The sequence below is a fragment of the Gossypium hirsutum genome, chromosome D01 (assembly GCF_007990345.1).
Source record: "Gossypium hirsutum isolate 1008001.06 chromosome D01, Gossypium_hirsutum_v2.1, whole genome shotgun sequence".
NCBI lineage: Eukaryota > Viridiplantae > Streptophyta > Magnoliopsida > Malvales > Malvaceae > Gossypium > Gossypium hirsutum.
The window spans coordinates 16,455,525-16,469,294 of NC_053437.1; the positions used below are offsets into that span (position 1 = coordinate 16,455,525).

Below are 13,770 nucleotides of genomic sequence, written 5' to 3' on the forward strand. Positions count from 1 at the left end.
AGTTTACTTTTTGTCTCACGCTATAGTATCGCTACAGTATCTAATCTCACCGCCACTACTGTTTCTACACTAACAGTAGCTAAACGCGCCGCCCATCCAAACTTGCCCTGAATCTTAGTTTAAATGCAAGGATTAAATTAAATATTTAACCATTAAATGGAATACTCAATTAGCAACTAACGTTAGGAACTTAGGAATAAGTTAATAAGTCATTATATTAAAAAAAAACTGAAAAAAAGAATTAAAATGGAAACGGCAAAAGAAAGAAAAATTGAAACGTTGGTGTTGGACTAGTTGGGCCAAACAATTTTCTTTCGGTCTATAGATATGAGTTGATTGAAGGTCATAAATTCATTTATGGGGAATAACTGGTAGGGGGTTGGACTTTTACCAACAGTGATAGTGCTGTTCAATTGGAATCAGGAAGTGTAGGAGAGTACAACAGTTGGTCTTTGGTTATAATTGATTTTTAGGGAAATGTTCAACTTTTGACACAAAATTTTGGGACATTTTAGATGGCCTGAAACTCATCCAATGAAAATGTCATTATAAAGTGATAATTCAATCAGATACTTTGGAGGTTGTTAAAGTCATATGTGAAAGTGTTTTAAAGACTTCAAATTCTGCCTTTATCAGAAGAATCTGTCGTATATTGTCTCAAGAAGGTCAGTGAATATTATGATACATTCCTAAGGAGCACAATCAAAGTGCAAATTGTTTAGCCAACTTGACCTTTGCAGAAAAGGAAGATTTATAACTGTTTGAGATCCCTCCATGAGAAACATTAGAATTTCTTGAAGCAGATAAGGAAAGAAGTATTTGCATCCCTCAATCTTTTTCTATGTAATTTAGTATAATAATGTCTTTTTATTCATAAAAAAAAAATGTTGGTGTTGGTTTTAGAAGGGCAATTTATTAAAAAAACGTAATTTTTTTTAAATTTACTGAATTGGGCCTGATATTTTATTATTTACCGGAATGGGCTCTTTTTTCCGAAATCGCGTCCACGTCAGCGCGATGTCAGGGTACGTGCCAGCAAATCGCGGCCACGTCAGCGCGCTTTGCTGACATGGCAACAAATCGCGCTTCAGAGGATGCGATTTGTGTCCACGTCAGTAAAGCGTGCTGACGTGGCCGCGATTTGCCCCGTGCGTGAACAATGCAACGGTAAAAAAATTGACCGGTTCCCCCCCCAACGGTAAAAAAAACTATAAATACCCCCCACCCTTTTTTTTTTCACAAACTAATCCTCTCTCAAATTTCCTCTCAATTTCTTCTAAATTTCCTCTCAATTTGCTCTCAAACTCCTTCAAAATTTCTCTCAAATCCATATTTATTTTCAATTTGCTCTCAAGTTCCTCTTAAATCCCTATTTTTAAATAATTTTTAAAAAAAATTATTTTTTAGAATAAAAAATCGAGAACAAGAAATTGAGAATCAAATTGTGAAAATTGAGAGTTGAGTTGAAAATAATAAAAGTTGGAGGGCTTTATATAAGGAAAATTATGGTTGTTGGAGCCTCATTGGCATTGAAATTTTTGCTTGTTAGAAAATATTCTCGTTGGACAGAAAATGCCACATAAGAGTGTTTTTATAAAAGAAAAGAAAACTCGTCCTACAGGGTGTGCTTTCCCTGCAAGATAAGTGAAAGTGCGTCATGTAGGGTGCGTTTTATTTTCTCTCTCCAAAAACAGTATAGATTAGTAAATTTTCAAAAAAAAACCCTAATTTCTCAATTTATTTTTCTTTTCAGCATATTTAAATGAATTAACCTGAAATAGTAGTGTTTAAATTTCAAGCCAGCTTCCTTATGTTATGGGAGGAAATATAAATTTGAAAAATATTATTTGAATTTTTATTTGATATATAAATTTTTAAAAATATTTAATATTAAATAATGGAAAAAATACCAAAAAAATCTAATTTTTTTAAAATTTACCGAAATGGACCTGGTATTTTATTATTTACCGGAATGGGCCCTTTTCCCCGAAATTGCGTCCACGTCAGCGCGATGTCAGGGTACGTGCCAGGAAATCGCGTCCACGTCAGCGCGTTTTGCTGACATGGCAACAAATCGCGTCCTCTGAAGTGCGATTTGTGTCCACGTCAGCAAAGCGCGCTGACGTGGAAGCGATTTCCTGGCACGCACCCTGACATCGTGCTGACGTGGACGCGATTTCGGGGAAAAGGGCCCATTCCGGTAAATAATAAAAAACCAGGCTCATTTCGGTAAATTTTAAAAAAAAATTGATTTTTTTTGGTATTTTGCCCGTTTTAGAATACATAGGATAATAATTTAATTTGGATGATAGTTTAAATAATTAAGATTTTAGAATTGTAATTTTAATTAGGATAATATTTTTTTATTAGGATATTTTATTTAAGGGTAAAGTACCAAAATAATTATTCAATTTTTTGATTTAATCTTTTTTTAAATTAAATATTTTAGTCACTCTTGTCTTTAAAATAATAACGAAGTTTAACATAAAATTTTTATTGGTTTAATAACAAATTTAGCCCTCTAATGTTTACAAATTCTATTAACTTGATCCTAAATCTAAAAAATTCAACAAGTTTAGCCCTTAATATTTACAAAATTTGTCATTTTAGTTCTAATTCTGAAAATTATAAAATATATTTAAAAATATTTTTATATTTTATAATTACTTTTTCTCATCAACCATGCTCATTTATTCGTCAACCAAACATGCGAAAAATCCATAAATGAAAGCTATTTTTTATTCAATCTCTTTTGTCCTTTTTTCTTTTGCTACATTAGGCTGATCACACTAACTCTAACGGCTTTACTCTTTGCTGCAGAGATAGTACCAATTTCAGCTCTAGTGTTTTAGTATCTTTATTATTTCTAGCTCATGCATTGGAGAGAGATTGTGGGTTAAGGCCATGACATTTTATATTTCCAACTTTTCCAATTGACTAACAAAAAAAAAATTGGAAGATACTCTTGAAAGTTATTTTGGGTAAAAAAATATTGAAAATTTTTAATTTAGAAAATGGTTTTGTTGCATAGTAAAAAATTAAAAAAATTCTAAAATCAAGTGGTTGTAATATTTATAGCAATAAACTCTAACTAAATTAATATTTGTGCTTTGAGTTAGGTGGTAAAGGATATTCTTGGCTTTCGACCAACACGATCTTCTACGCTATTCTCGAACAACAATATCATGTGAAATATCTTCTGCAAGACGAAGGTTGTTCCTAAACATGGGTTATCCTGACTTTCGAAACTTGAGTTGTTCGCAATATAGTTGTTTTTAGTGTAGAGATTGTTTTCAACAAGAGTTGCTCAATGGTGATACTTTTCTTAAAAAAAGTTCATTTTGAATAATGATTCTTTCGAAAAAAATACAATTATTCTAAATAAAAATTGGTCCAAACAACAATAGTTCTAAACATAACAACTGATATTCTAAACATAGTTGTTTTGATCTTTAGTTGTTCTCAACAAGCCTATTCTCAAATGAAAGTTTGATTGGAAGACAGTTGTTTTAAACTGAAGTCATGTTCTAAACCTAGCTATTCTCAAAGAGTTTGAGCTGTTGTTGTGGATAACAACTATTTTGAATAATTATTGTTCTTCTAAAAGTGATATTAAGTGCAGCAGTATTGCTACTTGTTCCGAACTTGATAACACAATTTCTTAAAACAATATCTAAAACTACGCTCGATGGAAATTCAAGATTGGGGCCACATAGAATGGTTTGGAAACACATCTGGAATGCCAAGGTTGCATCTAAAATCAAGATTTGTGCATGGAAACTTTGGAATGAAATTTTAGCAGCAGGTATGGAGACCAGTTCTAGAATCCCAAGAACGTCTTCCAATTGGTGCCAAAGTAACTACGAGTTAGAGGACGTTATGCATGCTTTGAAAGATTGCCCTTTGGCAGCGAAGTCTTCTGTGCTCGGAGTATTTCCAAATGAGATCTCAAAAGGAGTCTTTGCTAATGCAACCGATCAGCTTGAAATAGCGGCCAAGTTGCTTTACAAGGATAATTTTGACAAATTTCTTGTTACTCTTTGGAACTTGAGAAATGCGACGAAACACAAGGGATTAGAGACTATGAAGTAAGAATAGTAGAACGAATCAACACCTACTACTCTGATTAGGAAGCTGCCCAAATGCGAAGTGACCAGACCTGTAATCTGGAAGAGCAGGACATTGTTATTGGAAAGCACCAAACGGGAACACTGTTGAAGTGAATTTTGATGCAAGTTTTAACCCAGCTGCTCCACAAGGATGTGCTGGAGTGATCATGAGGGGTACGTCTTCCATGCGGATGCTTTCAAGATCCACAAAGCAGATTGTACGGCAGCTGAAGCTGACGCTTTTGCAGCGATTAAGGCTCTCCAAACATGCTATTCCCACATTATTCCTAAAGGTGATGCCTCGCATATTATCAAGGGATACAAAGCAAGGAAGATGACCTCTTTGAGTTAGTGCCACTTTTTGACCATAGATTTACACTTGGTGATCAAGATGTTGTGTATTGGACAAATGATTTCCATTTTCCTCAATAGACTGATGCTGTCAATTCGTAATATATTTATATATATATGTTCCTGTTCGATTTATGTAAGAATCATTTCTATTAAAAATAAAATTAATATATGATCAGCTTCCAAGATCATCCATTTGTTCTTAGTTGATAAGAAGTACTTTTCTGTTTATAGCTTCACCAGTGTGCATAGGCTTAGCAGTAGAATTCATGCCATGATCAACCATTTCTTTTTTTAATATTAATCTCAGTATTATACAGGCTTAGGATTTTCCATGACAAATATCCCTCTTGAACTTCAAGATATATATATTTACTGTGAGTATTAAAAATCATAAAAAGTGCTTTAACTCCCTAATTCCTCCTGTACGAAAATATAGCCTGAGAACTGGGAAACAGAAACCAAAATATAATTAATTACTATTTCACAAGCTTAGCCAAGCAGTCGAAAAGGAAACTAATACAGAGACTAAATTATAAAAGCGGCGGCGACGATCTACTGGATATAAGATTGGCCGGTAATATCAATGTCTCGATCACCGGATGATGGAGGGGGTTTGTGCTTGGGCTCGTTCTTGGCTTCATTGGGCCCATCAGCACTTTGGGTCTCACTGGCGGGCGGGTTTTTCGGTTTCTTCGCCTTTCCCTGATCGGTTCCGTACAATCCGCCACCATAAGCATTGTGTGTCACTGGATACATGGGTGAAATATGAGGAGGCTGATGACTCTCACTCTGCTCTTTTCCTTTTCCTCCTCCTGTTTCACTTTTCCTTTCCATTCTGATTGTGAATTAACAACAATATGACACTTTCCACCGTTTTTGAGTCTCTGATCCACTTCCCTTGCGTTCATTTTATTGCATTTTGCCCCAGCTCATTAAAAAAAAGGTTAAAGGACCGAGTGGCACGTGTTACGTTAACTGCGTGGCGTTTGGAGGAGGCTACAACTTCATCAGTAGCATACAATACAAGGCTAGCGATAAGTTTTATGCTGTTTGGGCCATAATCAATCTGGTTTTCGAGGCGCACAGTTATAGGCCCATCCCATGCGTTTTATAGGCCCATCCCATGCGTTTTAGAGGCTGTTTGGGCCATAATCAATCTGGTACCCTTTATGATTTCACTTATAAGAATGCTCTGAAAAGGGGATGATGATCGTTGTCTCAACTTTTTTTACTCAGTCTCTGGGTGTTCTTTAAGGAGGTAAGTAGTTGATTATAAAATATATTTTATTCTTATGAGAAAAGATTAGACCTCTAAGCTTATGATTAAAGAATGAAATGAGTAACCACACTTCATCGTATTTTTATTTTTACTTAATGGTCCTACATAAAATAAAATTGATCAATATTTGTTGAGAAAAATGATAAACAGGTGGATATCTTTTAAACAAATATTTGAATTTAAAGTTTGTGATATTGTATTCCACTTAAGAATTGATTTGAAGTTTAATAAACATAATTAAATAAATCTCAGGAAAAGGTTGTCAAATTCGTTGATGGGAATGATAATTAAATAAATAAGGAAATATATTGGATGGGGAGGTGTTATACTTAGGGTGAGTTTGAATCGGCGGTGCGTTTACTTGCGGTTAGTGTAAAAACAATGGTGGCAGTAAGATTAGATACTGTAGTGATACTGTAGCGTGAGACAAAAAGTAAGCTAAACGCACCGCACTCAATCGCCCATCCAAACTCACCATTATTCTCACATCTCACATGTTGGGAGTGTGTTGTTGGTCTTTAGTAGGTGGTGAAGATGCCTTCTAATCATCTCATCTCCGCCGGACCACGTGGGCTGACTCACACCCATTCTAAGCTTGGAATAAATGATTGAAGGACCTGAGAGTCCCTCCATTGTAAAGGGAATGACGGACAAACTCAATAATTATTTTAAATTTTAATTTTGTATAAATAATTGCAACATAAATTTATTCTTCAATTTTAAACACAACTATAAAACTCTAAAATTGTAGACACAAACATTAAATCTTAAATTTCTAAATCCTAATTTCAAACAAGTTAACAATTTGACCCTATTAAACTTCAAATTTTAACATTATAGACCAGGGGTGAAGTCAAAAACGTTTTTTAGGAGGGTCGAAACTAAATTGTAATTTTTTACGATAGTAAAAATATAATTTTACAATTTTAATAACCTATGTTTTATAATTTTTAAATAATTAAATTAAATTTTTATTATTTTTAGAGAGGCCAATATGTAATTTTACCTTTACTAATTTAACATTTTAAAAATATTAAAAAGGCCTACCTGAAAAATTTTCTATTTTAAAAGGTACCTGAGCCTATTAAACACTCAAAATTAAATTTTAAAGTTTAATTGTTTATATAATAATATCCTACAAAAAGCAAAAACATATTTACAGCTAAAAATGTCCTATACATTCCAAAAGAATGACAGACCGTTATTTTACCTTTTCCCTATTGATATTTCGAAGATTTGCAATTAAATTAAGTTGTGTTTATTTCATAAAAAGAGTGATTTATGCTTTTTGAAAAGCATTAGTTATTTTATGGAAAAAATACTGAGTAATTTTATTTTTATATAAAAATTAATTTAAATTAAATTTAATGTTATTATATTAATAATAACTTTTATTTATAATTTTAAAATACTAATATTATAATCTTAAAATTCTTAAATATGCATATTTAATTATTTATATTTAATAGTATAATAAATTATTAATATAATTAATACAATTTATTATTTGTAACAAATTATTTAATATTATAACTTTTTTAATAATAAATATATATTACAATTATAACTATATTAAGAATAAATGTTATATAGTAAAAGGTTAAGATATGTCATAAAGCCATATATTCTTCACAAATTTGTAATTTAGTCCTTGATCTTTTACTTTCAAGAATTTAGTTCCTCTACTTTTCAGATATCAAAATTCAGGTCCAAATGTAAAACACTATTTTTTTTTTGTCAATTTTGTTGATGTGATAATTTTAAATAAAAAAGACTTATTTGGGAGCCATGTAACTAAAAAATGACGTTATAATGAACCTAAATTTTAAAAAATAATTTTAATAGTGTTAATAGTTGGACTTGAATTTTGAAATCTAAAAAGTAGGATTGAATTCACAAAAATAAAAATACAGGGAGTAAATTCTAAATTTTCGAAGAGTATAGGAACTTATGACATATTTTAACCTGGTATAAAATATGAATATGTCAATTATATAAATACGAATATGTGTTTAAGTCATGCTTATATTTAGTTATCCTTTCCAACTCTAATATGCCAATATGCACACTCATATATGTAATATTTGTAATTTAAATTAAGTTTTAATTAGACATTATTTATCATTAAGTTTATATATGATATTAATTATTACAAAATATATTATATCTTATTATAAAATAAATTTCGAAATTATATTATAATATTATTGTTCGTTTCACTTAAAAATAATTATAAAAAAAATTATTTTACGAGAAATAATCAAAACATAAGAAAACTACAAAAAAAAATCAATCAAAATTTGAAAAATTATTTTGGGAAAGCTATTTTTAATAAAAAAAATGTTGGGCTTAGTGTCTCGTGACTTAATTTCAGCATTAATTTAAATATAAGGGTGCAGTGCCAGCTTAATTAAGGGCTTTTAAACTCGAAATTATAGTAATATAGTTGAGGAGTTGAAGGCAGAGCATATCTGTCATGTCTATGGAATTCCACAACTGCTTCAAATCTTTGATCAACAAAATTGGTTGTATGTTTTGACGTTACCCAAAGACCGTGACAAATGGGTCAACGGCAACAGGGCTGATTGTGCACTTGACAATTTGCCACAATCGTTTTATGTGAATAAATACCCTATTTTAATAAACAAAATAATATATATATTTGCGTTTTAAATCGACTCGTATACACAACGAAATAAAAAAGTAGAAAAGATCGAACATAAATTTTACGTGAAAAACTCCTCTGAAGAGGATAAAAATCATGGGTAAAGGAGGCTTTGACTTTTCACTAAATGAGTAAACAAACGAGAGTATAATATGAAAAAAAAATAAACCTAAATGTATTAAACGTACAAACACAAACCTCAAAAATAAAACCCTAACTCTCATAGAGCAAACTCAAAAACAAACCCTAACTCTCATAGAGTTCTTTCAAAAGGGGTACAAAATTCTTTCTATAGTTATCACAAAAACTCTCACCAAAACTAATATACGATTACATCTTATCGCATCCGAAAGAAAACCTTGTAATATTACATCTTCAATTGTCTTATCAAAACAGAGATACAAGACCCCTTTAAATAAGCTAAGTTTAAAGGCCTAAAACGACTAAACTATCCCTGAAATAATCAGAGTTCAACTAGGAGAAAAAGTCTTACTTGGTTGTCAAAACACGATTGTGTTGAGGAATATGTCACGTCCATAAGCCAGCCCTCCTTAAAATGGAAAATTACTATTTAGGCCCTTAATTTTTTAAAAAATTGAAATTAGTGAAGATAAAATTACATTTTGGCCCCCCTAAAATTATAAAAATTTGATTTAATTCTTTAAAATTATAAAGATATATAGTATAAAAAATTAAAATTCCATTCGGCCTTCCTAAAAAATTGTTCTGGCTTCATCTTTGGTCATGTCGTCGTGACATCCCATGCATGCTCATCACGACATCTTCCTCTCTGTCAATTGGAGAACTCGTGACATCATCAAGATGTCCCTTGTCGTGACATTGTGCCTATTTCACCTCTATCTTTGTTAAGTACCTACAAATTGTACCATCACAATATTTCTATAAATTTTAAGTTTTAATCAGGCAAACTTGGATACAATCACGTATATTGTGTTTTAATTTATCCATAATAATGGTTGTGCTGGTGTTGATGACAGTGAAATTAGAGCAAAAATTATATGCTCATTTGGTGTAAAAGTTTAGCGTTAAGCAATGGTGAATATAGATTTTAATAAATTGTGGTTGTTTTTTGAATTAATTTTGTATTTGGTATTTTAAATTAAGAAATAGATAATTGCATACATCTATTCATGCTAATTTTATGACGGATTTATCCTTTTTAGGGATAATTATGGTAATTCCTTGAACCGATTTTAGGTTTTGTTTTTCTTTTTTCTTTTATATTAGAAGAAAATTAATTTTCCTATTTGCGACATCATTAACTAAGGGCAAAATTGGAAGGGAAGTTAATGAAGGAAAATAAATTTTAAATTTAAAAAAAAAGTGTAGTGAGTAGATAAATGCATTTTATCTTCAAAACCACTAACAATTCTACAATATAATTAAGTAATTTTATAATTTTATTTTGAAAGCTGAATTAGTGTTATTTGTGGTGGGGTTTGTACTGCTAAAAACGTGAATGAATTAGTGCTTAGTAAGTCCCAAGTAAAAATTTAAGAAGATTAGAAATCCAATTAAAAAGCTTTCGATCTAAATTATTATTAAATGAAGATCATTATTTATTATTTTTAGTATTTCCAGATTTTGTAATGATTCAATAACACGCTTCAATTATATTTTAAAAAAACTAATTCAAAGGACGTAGAATATGGTTTCCTAACAATTTTTGGTGCTTTTAATTTTCTTTTTTAAATTGTCGTGACATTTATTAAGTTTACATTTTAAATAATTAATATGTAAATTCAAAAAGATTATAAAATTATTTTATATTGATATTATACTTTAATTTTTTTATTCATTTAAGTTCATATTTTATATTTATTAAATTATTAAATTTGTTTTCTATTTTATAATTTAATAATATCACATATTATATATATATGTAATCAAAACTAATATATATTATTGTTGATACATGATATCAACGAGGGTGAAGAAAGAGTAGAAGGGATGGTTTCGAGGAAGGCCATTCGCCCAAGTCGAGGCCAAGAGCCAGAGAGTTCCGTGGATGGTACAGCGCACACAAGTGGTTGGACACTGATAGAGGTACTCATGAGCCGGGTTTGGGTTAGGCCTAAGCATGTTATTAATATACTTTATGCTTGCCCATGCTCGACTCAACTCGACCTAAAATTTTGCTCAAACTCACCTATATTTGCAAAAGACTAACCTAAGTCCATTTAAGCCCACCCATATTGTTTTTAAAATTTTTTTATTTTATTTTAATATTTAATAATTTTATACATTTTTTATTTATTGAAAATTTTTATAGTCATTTTAATATTATTTTAATATTTACATTAGAGTAATAGGTTTATTTTTTAAATGTGTTCTAAATTATATAATATATAAAAATATTATAATATAAAATATTATAAACTTAAAACGGGCTAGGCTCGAGTCTTAAACATTTAATCCCAAGCTCGGCCCATATTTTAAATGGGCAATATTTTGTCCAAGCCCATATTTTGGACTTAATATTTTTGCCCAAATTTTTCCAAATTTTGGGCAAGCCTTCAGGCCTAGGCAAGTAGCGCAGCCCATAAACAGGTCTAAACACTGAGCAACCATCTGAACGATATAAAGCGAAGGGTTGTCCATGGGCCTCTCCAATTGGGGCAGGGGTATAACAATTATAATTTTAATTAGTTGGCTTATTAGGTACTTTCTCAAATATTTTTCGCACAAGATATTTTTCATATTCATTTTACTATTCATAAAAAATAATTTTTCCGAGAGGTTGTTTTATGATTTGAAAAGTAGAAGGCAGAAGATACGCATGGATTGGGAAGGATGGAAGTAGCTAAATTTTCATCCGTGAAGAAAGGCTGATGAGAGGATTAATAATGTCATTAGAAGCATTTAGTTGACTTAAAGAAAGATTTTAGTATTGTTGTAATTAATAATTTGTGGAGATTCTTAAGCTCCGTGTAATCTTCTTCAATTTCCATGTACCGCGTGAACAAACATTATTACCTCTGCTCCACCCTAACGCCTTTTACTAATCAACTACACAATTGCTAGTACACGCAAATGTTAAATTTAATGGTGACAGCTAAAGCCCCTTGAGATTGTTTTGTATGATTTGTTAGTTAGAATACAAGGGAATTGTGGCATATGCCCTCAGATGGCTCAGCCCCATGCTCTGTCCATTCTTTTCTTTTTAATCATCACCCCCGCCCCCATATTAAATAGTAGTTGGAAGATAGTGACGGTGCTTGTGTGCGAAATTCACCCTTGAATTTCAGTAAGGGTCAAATGATTTTACTAACAGCAGGCAGTGCCAGTGCCTGAGTTTTGGGTTTATAGGGTGACAGAGTGTCAAAACCACGTTCTGTCTCCTCTCCACAGGAAATGGAACCCATAAGCGCCTCGGTTTGCAACCCTAAACCCACATGCCTTATTATTTACTTTAATCCTTACTGCCAGCTCCAACACCTAATATTTATTCGCGGATCCAGTCCCCTCTTATCCATCCCCTCGTGCGCCTTACTTCCTTTATATACTACCAATCTCCCCTTTCGCCTTGTCAAACCACACTACTCTTAACACATTTCCAATTCACAATCAAAGATGGTTGGCGTTTTCAGGCGTTCACTTTCTTTCCCAAACAAACCCAGTACCCGTTCTTCTAAACCACCCATTTCTCACCACATTAGATCCATCTCTCTTCCATGCCGATCTCATCCCTTAATTTCCCAACTCAGGGATGAAATCACTGACCTCAAATCATGGTCTTGGAATCCTGATAACCGAACCTCCGCTTGGCTTTGTGATGGTTTGAGCCGCCTAAAGGACGTTCATGATTCTCTGCACGACTTTCTTCAGCTTCCGCAAACACATCAAGTGTTAAGCCATAAGCGTGAATGGGTTGAGAAACTCCTCGAAGATTTCTTGCGCTTCGTTGATGCATATGGGATCTTCCAATCATCGTTCCTCGCACTCAAAGAAGAGCAACTCGCCGCCCGGATGGCTCTAAGGAGAAAAGACGATTCAAAGATGGCCGTGTATTTGAAAAGTCGGAAAAAGATGGCTAAAGAGATAGCTAAACTCGTATCCTCGATCCCATGCACCGGTCCATACATAATTCCTGGATCAGCTGTGGTGTTTATTGCAGACACTGAACTGACTGGCATTATCAGCGACGTCATCGAGGTGACAGTTTCAGTCTCGGTGGCCCTTTTCAATGGAATATCCATGTCATTTGCGTCAAGAAAATCGTCATGGATGGGGGTGACATCGTCGAAGAAATCAAAGAAAGTCAAGATGGAGGAAGGTATAAAAGAATTCCAAGAAATAGGAGAAGCCAACATGTGGGGTTTGAGGAAGAAAGGAGAGGAGGAAGTGAGGATGGTTTTGAAGAGAATGCAAGACTTGGAAGGGTGCATAGCTGATGTTGAAAGTGGGAGTGAAAAAGCATTCAGGAGTTTGATAAACACTAGGGTTTCGCTGCTCAATACTCTCACCAACTAGGAAGGGATCAGAAAGGAAAAACAAGTCTCACAGACATAATACAAAATAGAGATGTAATTTAATTTTAGTTTGTGTCATCTTATGTCTTTTTTCTCCGGCAGAAGGGAATTAAAATTGTGAAAATTTAGTGTTCAAAGACATGTTTTCAATGGTGTACAGTCGGTAACTTTATTATCATTATTTTGTATGAATTGGACATCACTTTGTTCTTAATAGGAGATTAATTTGTTGGATGGTTTTGTAAAAGTTTACGATTTTAATAACTAAATAAAAATTTTAAGTGTTGAAGTATAATTTAAAAATAACAACTCACTTTCCTTTTTCCGTTCATCTTCAATATTATTAAAAAAGAATTTCAATTTTAGCAATAATAAAAAAAAGATAATGCTTCATGTCTTAACTAGGTGTTCTTGTATTAAAATCAAATGGGCAAAGTTAAGTCATTAGCTTTTGATAATAACAAAAGTGGAGAGATGACCATTCACCTTATATTCTCCCTCAATAAAACAATGAGTAATTAGATTTTTCTTAAAATACAATTATTGAAGTATTTTTGTAGAGCAAATTTTCTCTAAACCTAATCAAATTTTAAATTTTCAAAATAAAATTTATCTCAACCCAATCAAAATTTAATTCAATTAAATTAGAAAATCTAGCACACATGTATGTTGTGAAAACCGCATATTTAGAACACAAATTTTTACTTATTTGAATTATGAAATGACATTTCTGTAATATTTTTAAATAAATTGGTGTCCGATCATAAATAGATTAGATTAAATTGAGTGGAAATGAAACAATTTTTTAAAAAAATAAAAAAGAAAATGTGGTATGCACGTTTGAGACATGCAATAATACTAGATGATTTC

At 32.0% G+C, this 13,770-nt stretch overlaps 2 protein-coding genes across 2 annotated transcripts; one reads left to right on the plus strand and one right to left on the minus strand.

The window, feature by feature from the left end:
• Positions 1-4,913: 4,913 nt before the first annotated feature.
• On the minus strand, positions 4,914-5,362 carry LOC107921788 (uncharacterized). The gene has a single exon (XM_016851641.2). It carries the CDS (start codon positions 5,295-5,297, stop codon positions 5,016-5,018), a length of 282 nt encoding a protein of 93 aa, XP_016707130.1. The 5' UTR covers positions 5,298-5,362; the 3' UTR covers positions 4,914-5,015.
• A 6,551-nt stretch (positions 5,363-11,913) lies between these two features.
• LOC107921227 (uncharacterized) lies at positions 11,914-13,112 on the plus strand. The gene has a single exon (XM_016851105.2). The coding sequence runs from the start codon at positions 12,002-12,004 to the stop codon at positions 12,899-12,901; it is 900 nt and encodes a 299-aa protein (XP_016706594.1). The 5' UTR covers positions 11,914-12,001; the 3' UTR covers positions 12,902-13,112.
• The last annotated feature ends 658 nt before the right edge of the window (positions 13,113-13,770 follow it).

What these genes read in the sequence shown, in the direction of transcription:
- LOC107921227 (XM_016851105.2), top strand. Translation starts at nt 12,002, where the DNA reads ATGGTTGGCGTTTTCAGGCGTTCACTTTCTTTCCCAAACAAACCCAGT.
- LOC107921788 (XM_016851641.2), bottom strand. Translation starts at nt 5,297, where the DNA reads ATGGAAAGGAAAAGTGAAACAGGAGGAGGAAAAGGAAAAGAGCAGAGT.